The sequence below is a fragment of the Astatotilapia calliptera genome, chromosome 7, assembly GCF_964374335.1.
Source record: "Astatotilapia calliptera chromosome 7, fAstCal68.1, whole genome shotgun sequence".
Taxonomy (NCBI): domain Eukaryota; kingdom Metazoa; phylum Chordata; class Actinopteri; order Cichliformes; family Cichlidae; genus Astatotilapia; species Astatotilapia calliptera.
Window position 1 is genome coordinate 25,032,214 of NC_137428.1, and position 26,482 is coordinate 25,058,695.

The 26,482-nt window shown below is 38.6% G+C and overlaps 2 protein-coding genes across 6 annotated transcripts in view; both read right to left on the reverse strand.

The window, feature by feature from the left end:
* bmpr1bb (bone morphogenetic protein receptor, type IBb) overlaps positions 1-183 on the reverse strand; it is a 55,595-nt gene extending 55,412 nt beyond the window's left edge. The window contains exon 1 of the mRNA XM_026173854.2: positions 59-183. The gene's annotated coding sequence lies outside the window, so the exon portion shown is untranslated. The remainder of the gene's footprint in view (positions 1-58) is intronic.
* A 441-nt stretch (positions 184-624) lies between these two features.
* Positions 625-26,482, reverse strand: part of pdlim5b (PDZ and LIM domain 5b) — a 34,644-nt gene continuing 8,786 nt past the window's right edge. For 3 of the 5 annotated variants that reach the window (XM_026173850.2, XM_080304283.1, XM_080304284.1), the window contains exons 3-13: positions 20,958-21,109; positions 10,546-10,582; positions 9,707-10,224; positions 7,456-7,610; positions 6,624-6,651; positions 4,162-4,325; positions 2,791-2,971; positions 2,425-2,605; positions 1,937-2,057; positions 1,748-1,863; positions 625-1,634 (exon numbers count right to left, since the gene is read on the reverse strand). In XM_026173850.2, coding sequence (XP_026029635.1) covers positions 1,545-1,634; positions 1,748-1,863; positions 1,937-2,057; positions 2,425-2,605; positions 2,791-2,971; positions 4,162-4,325; positions 6,624-6,651; positions 7,456-7,610; positions 9,707-10,224; positions 10,546-10,582; positions 20,958-21,109 — 1,743 coding nt within the window. In that variant the 3' untranslated portion in view covers positions 625-1,544. Of the gene's footprint in view, positions 1,635-1,747; positions 1,864-1,936; positions 2,058-2,424; positions 2,606-2,790; positions 2,972-4,161; positions 4,326-6,623; positions 6,652-7,455; positions 7,611-8,887; positions 8,911-9,706; positions 10,225-10,545; positions 10,583-20,957; positions 21,110-26,482 lie in introns of all 5 variants that reach the window. The other 2 variants (XM_080304285.1, XM_026173851.2) reach the window with 1 other exon arrangement.

The following is a 26,482-nucleotide window of genomic DNA, read 5'->3' on the forward strand; positions in this document are numbered from 1 at the left end:
AGTACTTTCCAGTGCAGCTGAAACTGCGCTCCCACAGAGACAACAAAAGTATACTTACCGTCTCTTCTTAAAGCTGCACAATAAAATCCCAGCCGGTCCTGATTTCAGATCTACTCTGGTCTCTTATTTGTGCCCATGCGCCTCTACGTCTGGAGTTTTCCAAGTGTAGGCTACCGATAGTTTTTGGAGGCTGCTTAAATCTCGTGTCCCACAGCTCCCACCTCTGACGTCTTGGAGAATGGCAATAACCTGAGCTCCTGCAGTTATTTGAATATCACTGGATATGTTTTCAGTTATTCCTGAATCTCTCACACTTTATAGCCTATAGCAGTTACAAGACAGAAGACCAAGTATAGTTTCTTTAATTCTTATACAGACATTTGTAAGCTACTTAAATTTCTTACTGAAGTTTAAGTGCATGGTGCCCGTCTGCCTGCCTCTTAAGCTTCCCCTCATAATAATAGTTATAGCAGACACATATCAAGCAGTGATACATCACACATTCGTCTCAATGCTTTCTGTCCATCTAACGTCTCATAAACAGAGCATATACAACAACAGTTTTGATCTAGCGTCCGGTGCAAAAGAATTGAATAACATGGTTTTGAAATGATGCATGGCAGCCAATGTTGGACTGTTTTATTTCAATGAATGCATAGAAGGTGTGCAAAACAAACAAACCAAAACCTGACAGCAGAACTCCACTTTTGAAAACATATTTTAAAATTGTTTTTTGGTAACCTGAAAATCCCACAAAACTGTGATTGAATGGTTTAGCACAAAATAGGAAAAATAAAATGTGTTTTAATGCCAGGAGCTGGTTCAATACCACTGGAAGCATGCTCATTCAAACATTTAACTACTGAAGTATAGACTTTACAACATGAACAGAAACAGCTGGATGTCCCCACTTTATTCACTTGACATTAGCAAGTTTTTTCAAAATACTCCTGGATGCATCAATAATAAAATGAACGCACAATATATAAATTGCACATTTTAATAGGTTACTGCCTGGTTTTTTCATTTCACTGTGATAACTAAACAGCACATCATTTAAAGATTTTACTAAAAAATTACTATTAATAATATTTCCCATTGTTTTGCCAGACTGAGTGATCCCTGTCTAAAATATACTTTGTTTTTATTATTATTTAAAGTTAAATAAGCTTAATTTTTAAACCCTGTAAACTAATTTTTTCTCATCTTCAGCACACCACCACCACCACACGGGTATTAAAAATGCATCGGTGTAGATACGGAACTGACAAAGAAGTCAACAGTGCACTGAATTTACTCTTGCATATTCTATTAAAAGTTATGTGACATAACTAATGATAATAGCTAATACCAATACTAGAGCACAGAATGAAGCTTACAGTGGAATCTCTGACCAAATATTATTATTATTAAAGAATGCCAGTAATCCAGTTTATTTATTTATTTTTGTTTAAATCAAGAACATATTTAACATTTGCTTGAAATATAACTTGCTGAAAACTGATGCCCCCTCTCTCTCTTATGTATATTCACAGAAGGTCAGCTCAGATGTTGACGGTGTGGGCGTGTTTCTTGCACAAAGGTTTGTCTTTCTTGGAGAAGAATGCCTGACCCTCCAGGTTAGTAGAGCACACCTGCAGAGAGAAACAAACATAATATAGTTGGTTTACTTAATGCGACATTGGCAGTATTTACTTATGTGGATTTCCAGCTCTTGTTGCACAGAGAATTAATCTCCTGAACATACCGTGCACACAAAACAGGTGTCGTGCCAGGTGAATCCTAGAGCCTCCAAGAACTTGTCCCCTGCCTCAATGGGGAAGTCGCAGCCATGACAGTTGGTCCCAAACAGGTTGTAGTAGTCTGAGTGAACAGCAAATGTTAGTCTGTTTGAACGAGACATTGTCTTTATTTTCTTTACAAAACATCGCTTAACCTTTTTCACAGTATGGCTGTCCGTCCTCCATGTGAAACGTGTTGCCTCTGATTGGGAGGTGGCAGGCCGAGCAGACGAAACAGGACACGTGCCAGGTCTGTTTCAGGGCATTCATGATCTCCTGTGGAGAAAAGATATCAAATTAAACACTTTTGAATCATTTTTGTATTTATCACGACAAAATGAATTAAAATAAAGTGACTATTTCAGTGTTAGCAGATGGATAGCAGCTCCTGCTATAAACACATGATTGTACACAGTTAACAATATTAAGGAAAGTTAGCTACAGCTTACATATGTATATGTGCTACAATCATATTATAGCTCTTTTTTTGAATATATGTCAACACACAGTATGTGCTGTATATTTTTAAATGTGCAATCACACACACTTCAGTGGATTTGATCAGTGTTTGCTTCATTTCCTGGAATAGAGTGGAGGGTAATATGAGTTTCTAGTTAAAGCGGACAAAGACACTTTAACCCACCCCCAGAATCTTCTGCTGGCAGCGGGCGCAGGTGGGAGCAAAGAACTGCTCATAGCACTGCACACAGTACACCTTGTTCCCCTCCTCTACAAATCCATGGTCTGCCAGGGAGGAGCGGCAGTGAGCGCAGTTGAACTCCTCAGGGTGCCATGCCATACCCATGGCCACAAGGAATGGTCCCCTGGTGGGATTGAGCACAGATCATAAACATAAGCAAAGCACCACTTGAGGAGTTTTACTTAAACATTCTGCATAATAAGCTGTAGGCTGTACAGACCTTTAGACTTATTTAAATGTAAATGTAGCTGATGAAGAATGTTTTACTGTTCCAAAGCTCCTTTGCCGAATGCAGTTTTTCTGACGTACCTGATGATATTGTTGCACTTGCAGCACATTGGGGTCCGCGTACCAGCTGGGATGTGCTCAGCACGCTGTACCAGAGAGTTGAGGTCCTCAGGATGTGGCCGCGGGGTGGGGCGGTCTGGTCCTTTTGGAGCAGGATTGGTGATTTTGCCAAATGAAGGAAGTGCTCCACCCTTAGGAAAACCTAAATGAGAAAAAGCTATGGGTCAGATGACTGAAGAAAACGAAAAGAAAAAAGATAAAGTCCTGGTTTATGTTTCAAAATGAAAGTGAACAAACAACTAGTAGTTACTAGATGCAGTTAACAGAAAAGAAGAGGTTAGGGGTGTGTGTGGTCGGATGAGGAATGGGAATTTTTTAATGACTTCAGTGCCTGAACCATGACAGATCAGGCTTGGACAGAGCCACCCAACTGTGATTTTCCTACTGAGGCAAACAAATTCCAAGACACCTGGAAAAACAGAACGGTTTTTAACAGAAACTGATTCTTACTGGAAGAGATTTTTAGGTCTTTAAACACAAAGGACAGTGAGACTTTTAAAGCTGGGGAAAATATTTTCCTTTTAGGCAGCAGCTCTTTCACCTCAGTCTGTTTTTGTGGCTGTGATTTTATCTCTGCCCTCCTCACAGCTTTAGAAAACAGGCATAGAAAAGCTTTTAATCCAAACACAATGAAAAATGATTCTGATGTGATGATGATGATGTGCAGAAATTTAAATTGTGAAAATGATAAATTTAACTTATAAACACTGTAAATCTGAATGATGCATGGCACATTCCACATACTCAGCCCCCTTTCACAGATATGTGCTTGTTTACTTGAACTCAGGCACTTGTTAATCTGATAAATAACAGTCAACAAAGACCTCACTGTGTCGCCTCCTGCTCTCTCTCCCTCTGAGGAACCTTTCAGCAGATGTTTTTAAAGGCTTCCAGGGAAATACTTTTGGATGCACAGTGCATCTGTTCATGTGCGACAGCATGCTTTTATCATACAGCTGGATTGATAATAATGATCACAGGCTGATTCCTTTCAACAAAAAGAAAATTTGCATTACTTCCTAAAGTTTTCATGCCAGGGTTTTCTGTATTTAAAGAGCAGAATAAAACCTCTAAAACCTATAAAACATCACTTTCACAATCTATTTGGCTAAGGGGATCTTAGGAAAAGCCAATAATCTAAGCACATTAACTGAATAACTCTGGCTGTTATGGATCTCAGATAAGATGAATGGGTGCTGCCATCTGTAGGCTAGAAGCAACAACTACATCACGTGATCTATGTTCAAGGCAGAAGCAGAACCGTGTAAGTGGCTGTAAACAACAGAAGTAGGAAGAGAAAGGGGAGGATTTCTGTACAGGATGTTACTCTACCTGATGGAGCTCCAGGCTGATAGGGGGCTTTGTTCTGGGCTGCAGGACTTTTAAATGAGGAAGCAGGGACAACCTTGCCATTTGTGGGTGCCACTGCAGGTTTGGAGTATGTTTTCGCTGCAGGTGAGGTGTGCACAGTGGGATTGGTTTTCTCAACAGACTCACTAAAAACAGATATACATATGTCATAATTCAGCAACACACAAACACACGCACGCATGTGTGCACGGTAATTTCTCCATGACTTCAGAGGACATTACATTGACTTTTTGATGCAGTATAAACCCATAACTACTACTTGTTTGGCCCTAACCTATAGTTAGACCTGAACCATGTTTTCACCTTAAGCTTTAATGACTAGCAGTATGATGAGTCACTGGCTCACATTTGCATAATCAACCGTCTTCTTTGACCTGAAAATGAATGTGTGTACGGAACCATTTTAACCACGTCTACCTTGATGTAAGAAAACTTGCAACCGTTGGAGAGACAGTGACAGACGGCAAGGGATCCCAGTTAGCGATCACTCGGCAGACCAGCTTTGCTCCAACAGGTTAACAATTTGTACATCTGGATTATTTTTCAGCCAGATCACATTGAATCTTATCAAACAACTAGGTCTATGTGTTACAACAGACTTGAGGTTTTATGTTTATCTGTAGTTTTGATCATAATCCAATGTGTTTTCTCTGTCTTATGCTGTCTGTAATGTGTTACCGTTTGAATGACCAGTTACTCATAAAAAACAATCCAAGTAAAACTACACCGAGAAGTTCTTCTAGTGACAAGCATCATGAAGAATAGTTAACTGTTTCAAACTGGATGCCATTTTGAATAATGTAATGCAATACAGTTCTGCAGAAAACAAAACATCCTTACTGCTTCCATAGGAATTAAGAGGCTGCGTAGCTACTTCCAAATGATTGAGTGTGAGCAGCATAAGTTTTGTCATTTTACTGGTTTGGAGCATTTAGCATTTGTGTTGTGCTTAAACTAATGCCCTACAAGGTGCAGAATTGTGGAGTTTTTATTACATGACTGGAAATTTTAATTTAAATTCTTCATGTACAGAAAATTCTTTCACATCACACACATTCAAAAACTGGAAATTTCTTACTGGCAAAGTGCCTTTTTCCATCACAGAAGAATAAAAGAAGAAAAGAGTGGAAAAAGATCAAGAGCAATACAGAAAGAAGTTTATTGAGGTAAAATCATACAAGGTGGACAAATATCACTTAGGTTAGTATAGAAAATACAAGAAAAAGACACAGAAAATGCTCAGAATGATACGGAATAAGATTAAGAGTGGAGGCTCAGATGTGAACAACTCACTACAGAAACGCATACTATACACTACAGAATCGTGCTGTGCTTCATGTTCAGTCAAACACATGTACTTCCATGCATGAATCATTTACATATTTAAATTACATGTCACCAGAAAAAAATATACTTTAAAACTATTTTTGCAACATAGTGTGTTTTCGTGTTACTTTAGAATTGGACATTTTAAAAGAGTTTGCCAAATGAAAGGTGCAACTATGCTGCTGCGCAAAGGCCGACAATGTAAATTTAATCAAAAATCAAAATTAAATAAAGCATTAAGCAAAACAAACCCTTTTCTACTACACATTTAGCACTCGTGCTGAAACGCCATGATGCCAGTCTCTCAGCTTGTTGTACTTGTGTCCTATAACTTCTGGGTCCAACTTGTTCAATCTGATTTGCCCCGCGAGAAAGGATTAAAGAAAAGAAGAGAACAGGGAAAGGTTGAAAGGTTAAGTTAAGTAAAGATAACACATGCAAGCAAGGAAGCAAAGGCATGAATTAAGGAAGTATAGAAAACCTACTCTTTATAAACTTTTATTAATTAAACAAAGCAGATGTGTAATAGTCACTTCTCCCTTAAGAAAAGTTCTCTGAATTAAATGTCACTAACAGAAGGAGAGCAAGAATCTCTTCTTGGCAGAGGTGCTTTTACCCACGTACCATTTAACAACCCACAACGCGCAGAGTGAATGACACACTGGTTGGTTGGGGTTCTGGTACAGCGGGCAGACTGTGTTTACTGCGGATTAACTCAACTTCAACATGAGAAAAGCCGTAGAAATCACGGCCTACGCTAAGCCAGTGGCTGTCTCCACTCACCCATCTTCCCCCCCAAGAGCTTTGAAACTGGCTTCTCCAAATTAAGAATAATTCGAGCGTTAAGATCAGGAAATCAGTGCTTTACTTTAAATCACAGGCTCGTCCGTATGCTTATACAATTATTCTGAGGGCCAATTCTGAATCCAAAACCTCTGTGATCAAGAACTTCTTATAACAGTACAACTGCCAAAGCAGATGCATTTCTTCCTGCAAAAGTACTCAAAACGCAGACACCCAGACAGTGAGAAAAATGAAACCAGACAGGGGGGGTGGGGGACCCTCAAACATACACCAAATAAGATTACAGTACTTACTTCTTTCCACTGTTGTCTGGGGTTTGTTCTGCAACAGAAAATAACCAAAAACACCAATGAAAATGAAGCTGAATGTGGATTAAATAGTCAGTGAACATATATGAAGACACATGCTTTTATAATTTAGGGGCTGTGGACATAAAGTTTATCAGCTTCTGAAGGAAGGCAAGGCCAGGTTTTACGCTCAGCTTTCTAAAGGTTGTAGCTTTACCTCTACTCGAACCTATTTTAGGCTCATTTTGTGATAAGACTTCCTGAACTATTCTCCAGTTGCTCAGCTGCAGACACACCACACACAACAAATCACATGTGTTTCACACCAGTCTGGTAAGTGTGCCTGACAAAATTAGAGGGAAAAGACATCTGATCTTACTTCACTGAAGTGAGCCACTGTAAATGTCATCATGCATCTGAAGTGATCCACAAACACTTGCACGCACTACCCTTAGAGCTGGAGGAAAAGCCCAAACCACAGCCTGCTCATGTAACATCAAATGTCACTTACAGTCAAAACTGTAATATGAAATAATAAATCAATCATATGGTGATGAAAGCTTTTTTCTATTATTTGAGGAAGCTGCAAAATCACTATAATCTACACCAGCAATAGAAGTCCGAGTATAAAAATGCTGTTATTTGAAATATTATACTAGAAGTTAGCTTGAAAGAAAGTATAAATATACTATATAATATAAATATAATACAATTAATTAAATTGCAATTACAAGCAGTGGTTTAGAAACTGGAATTTAACACTGAACTGATCCTTACAGTATTTCCTGGTTCCTAAAATAATGTCCGGCTAGTTTCAGCATTTTATTTTGGTACACACCGTTCTCAGTGCCAGTCATCTGGGCCAGGATACGGAAGGAGCGTGACTGGGAGGTGCCTGTTCGTGGGTGCCAGTCCTCTGTGTCCTCAATCAGACGCTTCTTGCTGGCATCACTTAGTGGGGATGAATGATTCTCAGGCTGCACAGCGGCTTTCCTTTATAATTAAACAAATAAGAAGAAATCATATTAAGGACGTGGTAAACTTTTGTGCTTTAAACATGCATCAAGGAGGATAATCTCTGCCCGACATAACACAAATAATGAATTTAGTACAAGTTCGAATATTTAACACAGTCAAACCATTTTAAATGCACACTTGAGGTGTAACACTCTTGCCATCACGGCAACCAACACACACGCTGTGCACACATGTGCAAAAAGCTCAGTACTGAGTCAGTATCAATAGAAGGTGCAGCTTGTAGATGCAGGTTTCACACTGTGACCTAAAAGCTATTCGATTTTTACCTCCGAGGTCTAGCTGGAGGTGAAGTTCTGCAGGCGAGCAATGAGAATGTACAGAGGAGAAAAGGAACAAGGACAGAAATGATCTGAAAGTTAAAGCACTGCCCAGATTTTTCTACATTTCACTATTGGAGTAAAAGTCAGCCAGTGAATAAAATCTATGAAACGTCCTTAAAAACTCTGCTTAATGTCTAATGCTTGATGACACGAGTTAAGAGAAGCCAAAAACAGTTTAATTCAACACACGGGCTGCATGTTAACAGCAGGGAGTGACTGAGAAACGACAATTACCACAATTCACCACAAGATGGGAGTGATGTGCTCTCGAATTAAGGGCTCGTCTTTTCCACCCAAACTAATTTTACCGCACTCTGGAATACAATAAGTGTAGTGTTCGAGTACTGGTCTAAGCTTTGGGTCGATTGAATGTCAAAAGCCCAAGTTTATGTAAGCTGCTCCACTATGTGTTTGTTTCAAGAGAGAGGAGACACGGTGCGATCAAAAAGCGCACAAAACAGGCTATTCTCAACCAAAACACAATACACTGGCTGTGATTTGATTGGCCTTGAATAAACACAGTAGCAGATGGAGCCAGACAGATGCAGAGCTGAGTGACTTAAGAGGCCCAGTGTGATGACAGGCCAGACTTCACTGGGTGTAAACACGGTATTAACCAGCACAGAGCCTGATGCTACTAAAAAAATAATAATTAACAGTATGAAGTGACCTCCTGGCTGGGTGTCGTGTGGGGGTTAGAATCAGAGATTGGTTATTTACAGGGTTTCACAGTTCCTTGGACCTTGAAATAAGCAAGTATGGTAATTTAATGAATAGAAACATAAGGTTTGTGAGGATTAGGTCAAAGAGGTGCAAGCAGCATGCCTTCGGTAATCATAAAGTAGAGAGATGTAAAGGCTATAATCACATTCCACATGGTTAGAAAGCTACTTTATCATTCACTGCACTAACTTGGTATCTGTCTCTTCTTCCTCCTGTGGGTAAAGAAAGGGTATATGGAAAATAATTGAAGCCCATAAGGAACATAAATAGACCAGTCGGAAAGAACAAGTATAGTTCAAAACACCCTTCTGAGAGAATGTGCATTGAGGAAACCACAGAAACCACAACAAGAAGACATGCAGGTTAACACACACACACACACACACACACACACACCTTCTAGAGGCCAACAGTCCAAGATTGCAGGCAAAGAAAAGACTGACGAGATGGTAAAGAAAGCAGTTTTACATGTAAAGGATTTTGTACTTCAGTATCATGGCCCTCAATGTGTGTTATTTTCCATAGTTTATATACTAAAAAATAAATTCACCAATGTATGCACTCTGGTAACATAAATCGCATCGCTATGACATATTTTTTCAAATGACAGAAAAAAATAATGAGTGGTAAACGTAGATCAGGCTACTGTAGCCCGGCTACTGATCCAAAAACCTGCTGATGAAGACCAATCCAGCCAAACTGCTTCCTCTGTGGTCTTTAGAAGTACATAGCTGCAAGGATTTAAGCTAATTAAAAACAAATGTTGATGCAAGTACTGCAGTTTAGATAGAGTATCTGTTCGACAGCTGTAAAGTGTAAACGAGCTCCCGCTGCCAGTGAGGTAAGAGCGGAAAATCAGATTAAGATATTTCATATTCATTCAAGGCAATATTTTAGGAAATTTGAGACACTACGATGTCTGTGGTTTACTGAAGCACATATTGTGTTTATATTTGTAAATAATAGTTTCCACCTTTAGTTCCTTTTAGATTGATAAATGGTACATACCCATTAACATGCTCTGACACTCCCTGGCTCTCCAAAAGACCTCGCCTCTGTCCGACAGCCACCTCACAAGCATTGGCATTGGAGTAAAGGTTAATAGGTGTGTTATAGACAGAGGGCTGTGGGACGTTAGGATGGGAGGAGGTGGTTGTCATTCTGGCAGGAGAGGAGGAGTTGGATGAGGAGGAAGAGGTGGATGAGGACGTGAAGGTGGAGCGACCAGGGCTGGGTTTGGGAACTGAACTGGCTGGAGCAGAGTCTGTGGCAGCTTGGCTCGACCTGAGCGGAAACGGAGGTTGCGGCAGTTGGGAAGGGGCAGCTGGTGTAAAAGCAGATGACTCAGAGGGTATAGAAGCGACTTTAGGAGCAGCCGGTGAGGAGGAAGCCCCACTGCTGCTGCCGCCAAATGGACGAGCGGTCTTGTTGTATGCAGGAGTGGCCTGACTTATTGGCTTGGTGTATGTGGTGCTTGGGGAAGGGTGAGTGATTGGAACGGGCTTAATGATTTCTTGAGGTTCATCCTGCATGAAAGTGAAGACAAACAACATGCACAAACAAGTTCACAACAAAACATCCCATGCATGTACTCTGAAACAGCATTCCCAACAGCACAGCACAACATGTAAATAAACTGTTTTCACACACTTTGTTTGTGTCATATAGGTTAAAAATGGTGCTCTGGGCCATTGGACATGCCAAACCAAAACTGTGGATCAACATAATCTCAGAAGGGCACAGCGAGGATGCTTACTTGCATGTAAATCTATACTATTTCATAAATAAATAGAGATGAAAATAGCTTAAGCTAATCTATTTTATATAGCAAATATTTTCCTTCATACCTTGGGTACTCCATCTTTAGAAGGGGCAGCAGAGGGCCTGAAAAGACAGAAAGAAGATTATTTAATCAGTGCTCATTAAACATCTTTTCAGCATCATTTTGCAATTGACTTGGTTTCACTAGACCTACTAAATGTGTAATAGAAAAACATGGTTCAAGTCGGGGCTTAATTTGTTTGTGGACAATTAATAGGTTTCATTATGAGCTGCCGAACACCGGTCTTATGTTTCACGTCTCTGTCTTTTTCCAAAGGCCCTATTCTCAGACCTGTTCTTAGGATTAGAGAGGATTTCCTAAGAATTTCTGGAGAAGGTGTAAAAGCATAATCAATATCAATTTCAACAAAGGCCACGGTGGGAAAAGAGAATCACTTCAAAGGACAGACATATGCACTTTATCCACATGCTTCAATTTAATGCAAAATGCACATCCGGTATAGACATCTCATGTACAACTCTCAACCATAAAGTTCACTAAAAATAGCGCGATTTACAAGCATGAATATGACCGCTACTGAATATTTACAAGCTGAATATGACCCTCCAAGGTGCTCAGGAACTTTTACTCGTGCACCATAGAGAGCATCCTGGCGGGAAACATCTTAACCTGGTTCGGGAACAGCACCATACAGGACAGACGAGCTCTACAGAGGGTTGTGCGGTCAGCTGAGCGCACCATCCGCTCCGAGCTCCCTGACCTGCACTCAATCTACAGCAGGCGGTGCTGGACCAAGGCCAGGAAGATCGTGAAGGACCTCAGCCATCCCAACAACAGACTGTTCTCTCTGTTGAGGTCAGGAAAGCGATTCCGCTCCCTGAAGACCAACACAGAGAGACCGAGGAGGAGCTTCTTCCCGCAGGCGATACGGTCTCTCAATCACACCACCACACAGTACTGACCCACACATACAGTTCTTACACACACACTGGACATTCTGGACATTGTTTTCACTTCATCACTTAAATCACTTTAAGCATATTTGCACTGCACAAGACATAATGTGGATTGCACAACACTGGACATTATATTCTTCATTTCCGGTTAATACTTGTACAGCTGCTGTTATTGTGTATATATTTATTTATATTTCTTCATACATTCTTATATAGTTCTACAGTATATTGTGTATTTTGTTGTACAGTTATTTTATTTTCAACTTTAATTTATATATTTATCTTATTCTTTCCCAGTTAAATTTACCCTTCATTCTAATTTGTGTTGTACAGTTATTTCATTTTTAACCTTAATTTATATTTTATTCCTTCCTAGTTAAATTTACCCTTTTTAATTTTTCATATTTATTTCCTATCTTATTCATAGCCTTTTCCTTTTTTGTTTTCTTTAGGTCACGAGCAGTTGTCCAAGCATTTCACTACATATCGTACTGTGTATGACTGTGTACGTGACAAATAAAATTTGAATTTGATTACTGCTAAACCCTAATTTAGAGTTTCTCTATGTAGAGCCTATTATGCAGCCTACGCACGTGGCTGACGCCAGTGCAAACATTTATCCCTCTAACAGACTGTGTTGATGTGGTGTGTTGTTACATTTCTAAGGAAGTGCACATCAGATTACGTCATGTTTCAGCACACGGTTTGAGAACAGTTTGCGGTTACAGTGTACCTGCTGAATAGAGTTAATGCAGAGAAACAAATAAACCATAACATGGGGAATTTAATTAAACAAAGGCTTACACAGAATTTTATACAGGCCTAAATGTAGAAACTTAATGGCTGCATGGAAAATTTAATTTAAAAAAAGTTTTGTAATTTACTGCCCAAGCTGTAAACTCTTCAAAACCCAAACGATATTCTTTAAAAACAAAGATCACTTTGCACCAATTCAGAGTAAAGGTATTAATGATAATAATCACAATGTGTGATAACATAATGTCTTTGGCACCTAAACATGCTTTTTATGTATTCAAATAGATACAAAGAAATAGCAGCCTGGAGGAGGAAATATTCAACACAGTGATTAACAACAAATATATATCATGTGTAAGTGAAGCAACAAGCAAAACCTGCAGTATGTGTGAACTCACTGTAATTTAAAGCATGTTTTCTTCTGCAGCCTGCTGTTGAAGTGTGGGATAGATTTGATTTGTACTTATGACCAAAGCAGCTGCCATAATTTTAGCTGCTGTGGGAGAAGAGAGTAATCTCTTTTTCTCAAGATGTTTAGGAAAACATTGAAATCTGCATCATGTATGTACAAATATCATAACCAGCACAGTTCTTAGCGTCAAACAAAACTAACCAATTGTAAGCCCTTGTTAGGTAAATTTAAGGCTTTTAAAAGTGGACCCTACTAAGCTCTTTTCTTTACGCATATACATTTTTAGAGTCTACATCAATAACCTTGCATGTTTTACAATTCACAATAGTCTTTACTGATCTTATGCTGAGCCTTGCTGCAGCCCTTCAGCTCATTCTCTGTCTGAAAGAAACCGTTTTATGCATCTTTCTATTACTTTCTTGTGATTGGCTGTCCCTCATAAACCAGAGATGTACGGCTGCGATCATCATATGGGGGATATATGCTCTCACTGACATCATACAAAGACTCTTAGAGCAGTCTAAAGTGATTACTTGTACATATCCTTCTTAATTTCATAATTTGATGCTTGGCTATCTTGAGCCACCACCACTGTAACAGCATATATAAATAATGACAAGCACAAAACACGCTTAGTGATCTCTTAAGATTCAAATACAGACAGAGGCATTCGTTAACAATGTGTCCTATATTTGGTCTGAACATGAAGACAATGTGCCTCTTATGCCTCATTAAGATAAAACAAAAAAGACAGACAGTGAGTCAGCAAGGCTGGTTCCGGACCAGGAGCTATGGTATGTCCTCTGGCTCGCTTCCTTTCGCTGCCATCCCTTATAAGGAAAATAGTCAACAAATTCACGCATTTCCTTTCTGACTGTGCTGAAGTGCAATAACTGAGCCAAAACCAGGTTATTAAAGAGCCCCACCCTTCAACCAGATGTTGATGTCATCTGTGCCCTTACTTGCATTGACGGTTTTCCACTTAACAGTTAATATACAGTATGCTTATTTTCCAGTGTACTATTCCATTGCACCATTAGGCTATAGTTGCTTATGAAGGAAACACCACACTGTGCCAAGGAAAACAGCAAAAGGTCTAAAGATCAAACAGCACAGTCCATGAAAAACAGAAACCAGCCTAAAATGAGGCAGCATGTATCCGATATCAGTGTCGCAGACTGGGGCAGCTGGGCGGATTCACTCTGTCAGCCTTTTCCCAGAGCAAACTGAACAAACACTTGACAGGGTGGTCCCGTGAACATCTGGTCCGCTCAGCCCCTCTGCTATCCTAGCTGGACCTGCTTTTGTTCTCCTACGACAAAGAGACAGACACCGCGTAACACAACGGGCCCACAAGTGTGTATTTAAGGTTCAAAGTCCAGCTGTATGTGTTGGTTAAGCTCAGTTTAACTAGATATTCAGACCTAAGAGTGTCAAGGGTATCGTGACAACTATCTGTGTTCTACTTTTCATTATGAAGCTGGTTTCTGTTGAGAAGTATTCTCTCATTATAATTTATGGAAACTAACTATTATTTTATATATTATATAAGATTACTGGACTGTTTTCCTTCTGTATCAAAGCACCACTACTTTTATTACTGTATATACTCATGAAGACATAGTTCCACCTTTAGTATTTGTCTAATCGTGTGTCACAGGCAAAGATTTACGTGTTATGTGCACAAAATTCTAGATTATGCACCAAATGAAATGATGAATAATAAATATTACATCTGGTTGACTTCTAAATTAGACACCAAAAAGATTTCTTCAGAGGAAAAAAAGCAGAGCATGGTTTTCATCAACATAGAGTTCTCAGTGTGCCCACTCTGTCACACACCAACACACCCACAGATCCAGAACACGAGAATGAGGAGGCAACAGGAGGAATCAGCCTGAGGGCAAAGCAATGTGACGTATTTCCACTCTGCCTGCGTCTCTTTGAGGGCCAAGAGAAACAGTCTGGCATATGGCATTTGACTGAATGATGGAGAGACACAGCTTTCTCAACACAGACATGTGCCTTACCAGCCTGCAGACCCGCATACCCACTTTTTGATGGAGAGGAAAAACTGCTCACATAGGAGTGGCCGTTAATTTTCCCCATACGCGTTTCACATGCATTTTCTGATGTTGGAAAGAATCTATAGCAACATCTGTCTGATTAAAGCTCAGATATGACACATGGGAAGATAGGGCTGAGGATAATTCATGCATACAAAAGGTTACATTATTCCAAAACCTCTGCTGAACGAAGTCTGCCCTGTTATGTTTAACTTGTGCAAAACTGTTGGAACTTTGTAGCTGATGTGGAAATCACAATGTGTTTTGTCAGACATGGAAGAAAGAAGATGAACAAAAACAAAAAGTGAAAGAAAACAACTAAGTTCAACAGATATGAGACATTAGGGGATGTGGTGGAAAAAACATTTTTTTTGTATTTGTGTTTTTATGCAGCCAGCTTATCCGGTCAATGGCAAAACTCGGCATGTGTTTGGCACAATGCTTTTCCTGTCTGTCCATGCGCCCTCCCCCTTCATATTTCAATATGAATGCGCATCTCTGAAGAGGAAATAGTGAATGTTACAACAGACAAGAGTGGGGACGGAGGTTTAAATAGGTGACACACACATGCTGCTCACTGAGGTAAAGCTTATCAGCATGTAACTAGTCAGTTGCGTGGATACTAACTAACATAGTAATCTCCTGTCTCTGCACGTCCGGTGTGTGTATATTTGCCGAGCCAGAACCCTGCGCTCTTGTCCGTATCAGCTGTCACGTGTGTTAGATTGATAGAGGACATTCATACCATTCGCACGTGCATCACTCTGAATATTACAGCTCCTCCACACGTGAAAGTGATACTCACTGATCGCGTGCGCTTGTCTTGGCAAGAAAATTGCAATATGCAAAAAAAGTGAACTACAGCATCATAACAAGATATTCAGATTTCAGTTTGATTATATTCAGCAAACCCAAGTCACATCCAGACCAGGTTGATTTATGCTGGAAAATGAATTTTCCTTAAGGATGAATCACTGAACCCACAACAGAATAAACAGATTCTAGTTAATGTATTTTTTGAAAGCAGTGTCCAAGCAATTTAATAAACCCTCATCCTTTCTTACGTTTCTTCCAACCACCACACCACATCTGACTAAGCCAGCAGTAAGTGAGGGCTTTGGACTGCATTGGATTGTTCTGTATCTCCCTGTGATATAAACAGCGTAAGACAGGTTGGGTGTACATTGGCTATATATAGATGTGTCTGCAGACAGACTCCAGAGCAGCCTAGCAGGTGACTACTGTTTAGCTAAAAACACAGACCGCAGCTAAAGCACAGGCTGCAGATACAAATCTAATGATAGCAAAAGTGATGCCAAATTCATAGGATTCTGGTTAGAAGAGGATATTTTTGCAATTTTCTACTTTCTCCCTCCCATTTATTGGTTTCTTTTGACTTTTTGAAAACAATCAAAAGCACAATGATCGGTTCTTCTGGGCAGCAAACTTTCTGTATCGGATCATTAATATAGCAGTTGCACAATTAACACCTTTCAAAAGGATTCTCACGCTGTTAGTGTTAAATGTGGAAAAGAAAATCCAAAAAGAGTGGTTCACGGGGGCTGGCTGTGCTGATCTGTATTATCTTTGAGGTTTTGGAACCAGGTGCACCCTGCCACAAGCTTTCGGAAATGGTGTTTTATTACACCGTGCTGCATATTTCAGTGACAATAAATAAACATCAATTATCATACTTTCCTAAGACTTCTTTCCACAGCTGCCAATGTTAGCTGGTCAGCAACAAGATTTCCATGAAACTGGAACAAAAAAAAAAAAAAAAAAAGGATAAAATTCACTCAAGCCCACTCTTCATGTTTACTCTGTGCACATCAACAAAGATGATGTGGAAGATCTCAGTCTGAAACATTTAGACAGCCAGTGTTTTGAGGTCATTAAAAATGACCATTTTCAGCAAATGCTGTCTTGTGTGTAAATGTGCATGCCAGTAAAACTAAACCATAGAAGCGACTGGATTCACCACAAAAACAGCCAAACTAAATATAATTATACTGAGTCTTCCTGGCTGTGATTCCAATTCAAAACACGAAACCGCAAAACTAAATAATATATATTCCACTCGGATTAATGACATTCTGACAATGAGCAAACAGAGATGCTTAAAATTTCTTTTCTCATACTACAGTCTTGGAAAATAAAACCGGTTTTATCCATTTGCCAGAAACTCCATGACAGCTCACCCTCACCTAGTCATTTGTTATGACTTACTATATAACGCAACAACAGGATAGGAAGGGCACTTCCAAGGTTCATTTCCTTTCTGATGATAACATGTTTATCCTCACCTAGCAACAATAAAATAATATTAATGCATTGAAATCGGTGTATGTGTGGTAGAAGCAAGTCGTGCAATTTGACTTCAAATTCCTCCGGGCCCTTATGTAAATTCACTTCAGTGATCACCTATTTTTTCCACATTGGTAGCTATACAAAAAGGTTGGGACACCGTTAAGTGTAAATAAAAGAAGAATGGACAATAAATGATTTTTTACATTTCATAAACCAGTATTTTCTTCACAAAACAGAAAAGATAAAATGTACCACTGAGAAAATGTAACAGTAAAGGTCATATACTAGTTAGGTTTGAATTTGATGGCCATATATCGGCAGAACTTTATGAAAAAGCAAAAAACTGTATACAAATTGTTGATTAAAAATCTCATTATTTATTGCACGTATAGTACATGTGGAGTTGGCAGTTTGTAAATCTGGGAAGGCGCCATCAGTACTGAAAGGTATATACAGGTTTTAGAGCATCACATGTTCCCAGACATCTTGTTCAGGGAAGGTCTTGCGTATTTCAGAAAGACAGTGCTAAACCACGTATTCCATCTATTGGCTTTATGGCTCGGCTTCGTAGGACAAGAACTTGGGTGCTGGGTGTCTGCCTGCAAACCAGACCTTTCACCAACTGAAACCAATTGAAACATCATGAAACAAAAAAATATGACAAAGACAACCCGGGACTATCAGACAAGAATGAGACAACGTTCCTTTCTCAAAACTCCAGCAACTGGTCTCCAGACCTTTAAAAGACGACGAGATGCTACACAGTGGTAAATTTGGTTGTGTCACAACATTTGTGATGGCATTAAATTCAAACTTGAAACTTAAAAATGTTACATATTCTCAGTTTAAATGTGTCATTCATTTTCTGTGTTCTACTTTGAGCAAAATACAGATTCATAAGATTCATCACTGCATTCTGATATTCATTTACATCCCAACTTTTTTTGGAATTGGCGTCTTTAAACACCATCATTAGTTTGCATGCCATACCTGACAAGTGTCTTAAGACAATGTTGGGCCATTACACATTTCCAGAAAAGACACTGACAATGGTTTTAGAAGTCTGTGTTATTCTACTGGATGACTGGAATTTGGCATTTTAAATGACTGAGAGTGCTTCTAAGCAGTCAGAACATATGACCGACATCATTTTCATAGTCACTGAACCTTTCAGTAACACCTGGTGTCTTATGAAGGGAGCCATTGTCATCCTAGAAGAGACCACTCCTACCAGAATAGAAACTAAACTATTTTCTATGCAGCGTCACCGTGTCAGAGCAACTTTACCGCCATTTTCATGCAAGATTAAACGTACTTAAAGTGTCATTTTTTTAGACTTTGATATTAATGACCATAATATTCTTTCATATCAAACTCCTGATAGAAAATCAATACACATATGCCGTCTAGAAAATGCACTGTTAAATGTTGTCAGATGAATAATGCTATTTGGATGGTCACATATCTTCTATGTGAACTGTTTTTCATAGCTCACATTCTTCAGAGTGACATAATATAGGAATCTTTTAACTGCCATATTAATCATCTCTTGGTAGTCTTGTAATGTTGCTATGGCACAAACAGTCTTATCAGCAAGGATCAAAACTGTCAATCAAATCGTAGCACATAATTGGAGATTGTAAAGCTTCACACCAAGTGTCAGTTATGCACACTGGGTTTGAAGCATTTCAGAAAATAGCAACATAAAAGTACTAATCGGTTTATGTACTGTAGTATTCTTAAGAGTTTTTATACAAACCAATATAATGCACCCTGTACACTATAAATAATGTATTTAAGCACAGAGCATTTCAAATACTCTGTCACTCAACAAGATAAGTAATAAGCAGCATATGTAATGTAATGTAATATTTGCAAAGGGAAGGCTTTTGTTGTTTATTGAGTGCATTTACGTATACTCTGAAATGGCAATGTTTGATGTTTCATTGCGCATCCATTACCCGCACTAGATTACATACAGCTGCAGGACGGGGTTATTTTCAGACAGTTTTCCCACGATTAAAGCACAGAGGCTCCTTTCTCCTTTGATGTGGTGATGGAATGACAGTACAAGCAAACCAGGCTTAAGTTTTCTGTCAACAAATTTTATAGTTTGGAAAGTGTGCGTGCTTGCTTTGGCTCTCTTTGTTTATGTGACAGTAAAGTCGCTCTTCGCTGGATTCGTATGCACTGTTAGATTCACCACTTCATCTTATTCAGACAAAAGACTCGCCAATAAAAATAGTACAGAGTTTCACTATTGCTAATTTTAATCCCTCCTCTTTTTCCCTACTGTATCACAAACTGGATGCAAAAATATCTGCTGATATCTAATATATTTACCAATATCTTGATCATTACAATAAATGTACTTATCTACATTAAATTGTATTGTATATTTTAAATGCAATTCTGTGTTCAATAAGTACATTGAGATATTTACAACAATTCAAATTGATTTTAATGCTGTTCCTACACTTCTATATTAGCATAGTAGTTTCATAAAACCTGGGATTCTATTCTTTCCCTGGTCAACTCCATTCCTCTTCCAGAAGATTAACTGAATGGCTCCCATTAAGATAAACAGCAAATTTGACTGTTCAGTCAGGAAACTGATAGAGGCCACTTTTTCTCACTGATGTGGCGATATGGTTGCCAAGCATTTGGCAGAAAAGCCACATTTTTCTCTATTTATAAGTTTATTCCTCTAAACATCAGTACATTTCTACTCCAAATGTGTGTTTATGGGTGTTTTCCCATAGAGTTAGGCTTGTTTGCTCTCAGCTATGAGAACAGAGGATGATTAACATGTGTTGTGCAGGGAAATGTGTCTATAGTGTGTCCGTCCTGCCTCAGCATGCATTCTGACTGATAACCCATTAGAAATGAAGAAGTATATGGAGGGAAAAAAGAAAGAAAATAGTTGCTCAATGTCAAAAAAATTGAAGTTTTCAAAGATTAATGGACTCTTTTTGAACTACGTGAAAGCTGCTTTTTAAGTGATTTTTAAGCATTTCTTTTTCACCGTCATGTGTTTTGCCATGTGTGGAATGGAAACTATCAGTTTGTGGATCATATTGTTTTTATCTGTTTCTTTTGTTAGCTTATGAGACAAATCAATAAAAATATTGGTAAAAAAAGCAAACAAAACAAACACTAACACCACACTTTTATATCCTCGTGGGTCTCAGAATTTTATACTTTCCTAATGAAATTAGTGGAAAAACAGTTGATGAACTCAGCATGATCAGATACAAAGCTGGATGCCTCCTGCAGATTTGGTGCCACACGTTACACCAGCCAGAAAAAAAAAAAAAAAAAACATCTGTAGACTATTGTTTACAAACTTTTCTGTAATGAACCAGCCATAAAACAATACTTTTTTTTTATTACTGATTATTATTTATTTAGGTATATTATTTTATGTTTATACCAATGCATTCAAGGTCAAGTTAGTCTATAAAATGATTTATTATATGCTATAGTTGACTATAAATAAGGCTTTTACATGATTAAAATAAAAAATATAATAAAATATTATGCCAATAAAACCAGTTTCCACTGATTTTACTGCAGCTCAATGCAAAAACACTGAACTGTTTTAATTAGCACAGCAAGACTTCATCTGCTTTAAATAATAAAAATGTCTAATTAAATAAAGCACAAATAAAGTAAAGTTCTAAAAATCAAGCTGCTTCTTGCAGTTGTCAGCCTTTCTGTCCTACAAAAAGTACCTTAAAATATTTACTATAACTTTTGTCAAAATACTTTTAATTTGCTTCAATACACACAAGTAGGAAAAATCACTTCATAGTGCTTTTGAAGCTGTGTTAAACCAGCTATAACAGCATATTAATAAAAATCTAAATGTTGACAGGAGTCCCAGGGAAGTCTGTCTAGTCACATAAGTAAGTGAAATTCATAGGTTGTCCTGAAGAAGTCCCAAGATGTGTGAGTGATGTGATTTTCATGCAGTTACCTCTGTAGAGTGAGGCTGAGATTGCCTGTGCAGGCCTTAATCTTGTTCTGGGCCTCGAGGTGATTCATGCTGTCTGTGGAAATCCCATTAATTGACAGAATGATGTCTCCAACACTCATCTTGGCTTTGGTGGCCTTGCCTCCATCAGTCAGCTGCAAAGACGCAGAAAAAAAAATACCAGTAAGAAAAGTATGATCATTATGCACTCAAATTAATGCTATTCACATAGCATTTAAGTTTAAACAACTCTGCGAAAGAATGTTAACCAGTAATTATGATGCATGTATACTGTGCTCATTTTTTCCCCTTGTAATCACTAACTATTGTGAATTCCTTTCCACTTCCTGTCTTATGTAACCGTTGTCAGATAAGATAGTCATCTTATTCTCCTCACAGCATCAACATCACAACATCAGCGAGAGGACTCTAAATCTACCCAAAACCATCTGCCCATAAAAAAGCCAAAACTTTCCCACAAAGATGACTCACATGACCAAATGACAAATGACCACAAATCAAAACCATATGGTTTGAAAGTTTTCATTTTAATCATTAAAAAAAAACAAAAATAATAAAAAAAAAATTAAAAAATAAAAATAGACTTCCAGAAGCATTCCTGGAGCCCCTCCAGGCTTTTTTTTCTCCCTTTTGCGTAATTTGTTATTGTGATGGTAAAAGGTGCTGATGCAGAGATTGTGTTCTCTCTTGTAGAAGTTAATTTTATTTGGTTCCACTTCTTGGCTTGATTCAACCTTCCATTCATTAAAATTGTGGGTGCATCACACAATCCGCGTGTTTACCTGCTGTGTAACACAGCTACTGCTGTTTATGTAGTATCCACTTATTTTTATTTAAATTGAGTTTTATTAGGTTTTCTATCCCTTGCTATCATGCTGGACTTTTTTGGAATCAACATTGAAAAAAACAAAACAAAAAAAACATGATGATGACGACATGACTGGTGCGGTGACTGATCAGTGATTAGAAGGGCGAGTACACTTCATCAATCACTCAGCACACTCTTAACACACTCAAAACCTGTACAGCCATGTTTAGGCAGAAAAGGGATTCTGCGTACTCATCCTGTGCTGGCCTTGCTAAGGTCTCTTAATGTTGTGAAAGAGCAAAACTCAGAAAGTGTCAGCACATGCAAGCGAAGAGGGTGTGAAGCCTGAGGAAGGGATTTTGTCGATCGAGTCAGTGGATTATTGAATGAAATGTACCAGCTTTGTACATAAAACTCCGTATTAACCTATAAAATTTACATGTATCCAAATGCACGTGTTTTTCATCTCTCAACATCAAGTTATCTTTTAAGTTAATCATTTTAAAGCTGATTTAAAAGGGAAAAAGATAAACAAGGTGTTTACTTTCACCACTGCTAGATAATACCTTTAGGTTATCAGTAACACTAAAAGCAGCCAGTTGAACGTAATGAAAGTGCCATTGTGTGAGCTCTCATAGTAACAAAAGGAGGGGGAAACAGTGGGAAAGAGGGGGGCAGAAAGAATGAGGAAATGACAACAGTGGTTTGAATTGACCGACACATTTCTCTGGAGCTGTGCATTCCTCATGTTTCCCACTAGTTCAATAGCAGGAAGTGTCAAATGCCCAGCTTAGATGGATCTACCCATACCAGCGTCCAGGAAAAACTATAGCGCTGTCACATGCGAAGTACGACTAACAAAAGGCAGAGCGCTCACTACACTAGCCACAACACAATCATAGCTTCAACTGACTCAATGTATGACACAGACCAGACTACGTAAATGATGGCAGGTGTGCCTCTGAGTCTCCCGTGACACATTTACTTTCAGCAAAGTAACTTGTAGCTCTTCGGGGCAATAAAAGTGATGTAAGCACGGTTCAGAGATTACTGACATCTGCCAGCTATGTCTAAATCTGCTGCACAGCTCCGGAGGCCAACAGCAAAGAGCTGCTGAGGGGTTGTGAATGCACACAACCGTGAGACATTGCTCTCCACTAAACAGAGTCTCTTTTTTCCTGTGCCTGTGAGTGTCAGGCAGAGAGAAAGGGTGGAAAACAAGATCGGAAGTTCTCTCCTTGTAAGGATGCGATTGCTACTGCTCTTTACATGGAAAGCTCTCAGAAATGCAGCACCTCAAGACAAGAAGAAACAGGCTCTTGTAATATTCTGAGAAAAAGAAATGCGTTGTCGGATGGGCTTTAGTCTGTAGAGAGCAGAGAGATAACCTTCACTCAAACACCGTCTTTCCCATGTGGCCACGAAACAAATAGGCGTCACAGTAAGAATCCCTGGCATGTGTGGTCTATAAATATAAATGGAGAGGCCTGAGACACTCGTGATGGAACGGAGATAAGTAATGAACAGGAACTTTGGCTGTGCTTCTCCAGTTCTCTCAAAAGATCAACATGTTTTAGCAAAGTGTTACGCCAAATCCAATTATCCAGGCCATATTACATAATGTGTGGAATCAAAAACCTCTTTTCAAATGTTGCTATAAAATCATCCAAAAGGGTTTCACACAGCATAACTTGGAGTAAAAAAAATCTGAAAAATTTGGTGCTTTCCAAGTTAATGACATCTTTTTCCAACTTTGTTTACATGAATGGGATTCCAGCCGCATAATGGTGTGACTGTGGCGCTACAGCGGTCCTCCCACACTGGTGATTTTACTGCTGTGGAGTTACTGATAATAACTGGTTGTTCCACACTACAACTAAACATGTATTAACTCCAGCACTACTACATCCTGCCTGCAGTTAAATTCACCAATACATGGCAGATTTGTGCAGGGATCGCCAAATTCATTCCTGGTACAAAAAGCATTTTAAGAACTCTATATTCAAACAAACCAAAACCAAAAAAGGACACCTACGAAACCTCACAAGTGGAACAGAAGTCAAGAAAAAGTAACACTGTTTCCAAAATGTCCATTGCTTCCATGTGTCTTCATCTATTGTAAAGTCATAATCAAATAGAGACACAAAGAAAAAAGGGAAAAAGTTTCTTTTAAAAGATTGAGTGCACATTTAATTGTTCACAATTATTAATGTATCCTTAATATAGTGATATGCAAACAAAGAAAACACATTTATAAGATTTATTTTGGTGGGGGAAAAAAAAAAAAAAAAAAAGAGATTCTGTTTTTACAGCTAAATTTATGACACATGCGTTCCCTCTCTGGAGTCTGTTGGTGCCAAATGTCTTAATACTCTTGGATTCTTTACTAAACTCAATGCTGTATTTTTATACCACTGATTTATGATTTCATTGTTACACCACCTTTTTTTTTTTTCTTAAGTTCAGGCAAAACTCTTCCTAGAAGAAGAGGAAGGCACTTCTTCTGTCAATAATAAATTGAATAAACTGGGTGTGTTTATGATAATACAACGCATTTAAGATCACACTCCAATTTTATGGGGTTAGCAATCATCCCCCTGGCTGGTCAGTGTCTAGTTTCCTGGCTTTAAGGAAATTATGGAGTAAGGAAGAAGGTTGCGGTCATTTTTCATCTGGGAAGTCATGTTGGAGGAAGTGTCTTGTGGTAAGAGCTGGCAGGCTTGAGAGATGAATGTCACGTCTCTATAGGATAGTGTAAGATAGAGTACCTTATATGGAAAAGACCAGACCTAAAATTATACCATCACAAACGCACATGATGAAGCAAACTGACCTCCTCTTACTGGTACTTACTATTAAAGTGGCCTTAGACGAGCATGCTTTCAAACTCCTGTGTTATTCTTTCCTGCAAATAATACAGTGTGTCGACCTCCTTCTGTAGATTTGGGAACACCAAATAGAAAACCTTAAAGAGCCTAAATACATGTTTGAGATTTTATTTGAAAAGATGCCAAAAATACAATACAGCCCTAAGGTTAACAGTCCATAGGAGTGATAGAAAACAATTCCACATAAAATTTTTTTACTTTTAAAGCTCCCCAAAAGGTAAATATTTACAGCACAGTCTCTTCTATTTGACAGCACAGTGTGCAGCAACCTGCTGAACTAACACGTACAGTACAGCTCATTGTCAAGACGTCATCTTTAATAAGATGGCACACCTGCAACACCTTGCACAAACTGTTCAAACAGTAAAGCGGAAGAGTATGCATCATTGGAGAGGAAGCATACATTGGGAGGGGACCACATTGTAGCTACTCTTTCTCCTTTAAGCCAAACATCCCAATTAAGGGCACTTGAACAGAGGTAGAAAGCGGTTGTCATGGTTTGACCCCGGTCTCGCTCTGCATCAGTCTGGCTGCTAGAAAGCACGAGATGCCAAGCAGACCTACAAGGAGGTCTTAGTCAAATCGCCATGGCAACGCAAACAAAACACACAAAGCAGTACCAACCCTGCACTGAATACTGAATGCTCTCCAGTCAGGTCAAAAACAAACCCGGCTGACTAACACTGCTGAGCCAGATGATATGAAAAGGCTTTTAGACATGGTGAGGATTAAGCCAAGTGCCCGTTTCTACCTTTATCTATGATTTGTGCAACTCTTACATGAATTAATAAAAAGGGGATTTTTTTGGACTTTTATTGAACTAAGTGGCACGGTCATTTTCAGTTTTTACCTACTGCTCTGCTACATTAACGCATTAATGGCAGAATTGGCAAAAAAATAAAATTAAAATTAAAAATGTGTAGTCACCTAACATTTCAATACATTTATTGCATATGTGCTTATTCTAGTTCATGGAAACTGGCAAGTCAAATCAAAGAAGTAGATTTACTTTTAAATATACTTTATCCAAAAAAGTGTGAGTGATCTAAATCAAAATCAAGTGACAGCTTAGTTATCCTTTATAGCTTTGCCATGTAACGTTAGGGAGACTGGAAGCAGATGCTCGCAATACAACTCAAGACAGACACCGGAGAGATCAAACACATACTACAAATAACGGTTTCCAACAAACCCATATGTAACCTGAACAGGCACATATTGAAAGACTGTTTAAACCAGAATTAAGACCTTGCAGTTATATGTATATATGTGGGGACCAAAGACTCGTGTCACCCATTAAGTATCCAAATAAATGTGAAATATGGTCACAATCTGCTTCTCTGTTGCTGAATCATAACATTGAGTAATGGCAGGAAATGTGGTTTTGCATGAGCTATAATACCACAGTGCAAGTTAAGCTTGGACTTTTTAAAACGTTACCAGTTTACTGTTCAGCATTTTAGTGTATAAAAGTTTCAAGGACGGCCAAGAAAAATGGTTTGACTGCGAAATTCTGATTTAACTTCAAGTTCAAGTAGAAACTAGTTCCAAATATGAAGAAATTCCCCCAAGGCATTATAGAGATTTCACATTCACTGGAATAGGACTGACAGAAAACACAACAGCATATAGCACATAATGTTAAAAGAACTTTGTAGCATTTAGGTTCATGTATTTATCATGAAACTGAGCGATATTGGGTAGATTTAATTGCTTTCTACATTTTAGTTTCTATGTAATAAAGCTCAAGAGATTTTATACAAAGAAAAAATGCAAAACAATGTTTAGTGCTTTGCAACAAAGGCCACAAG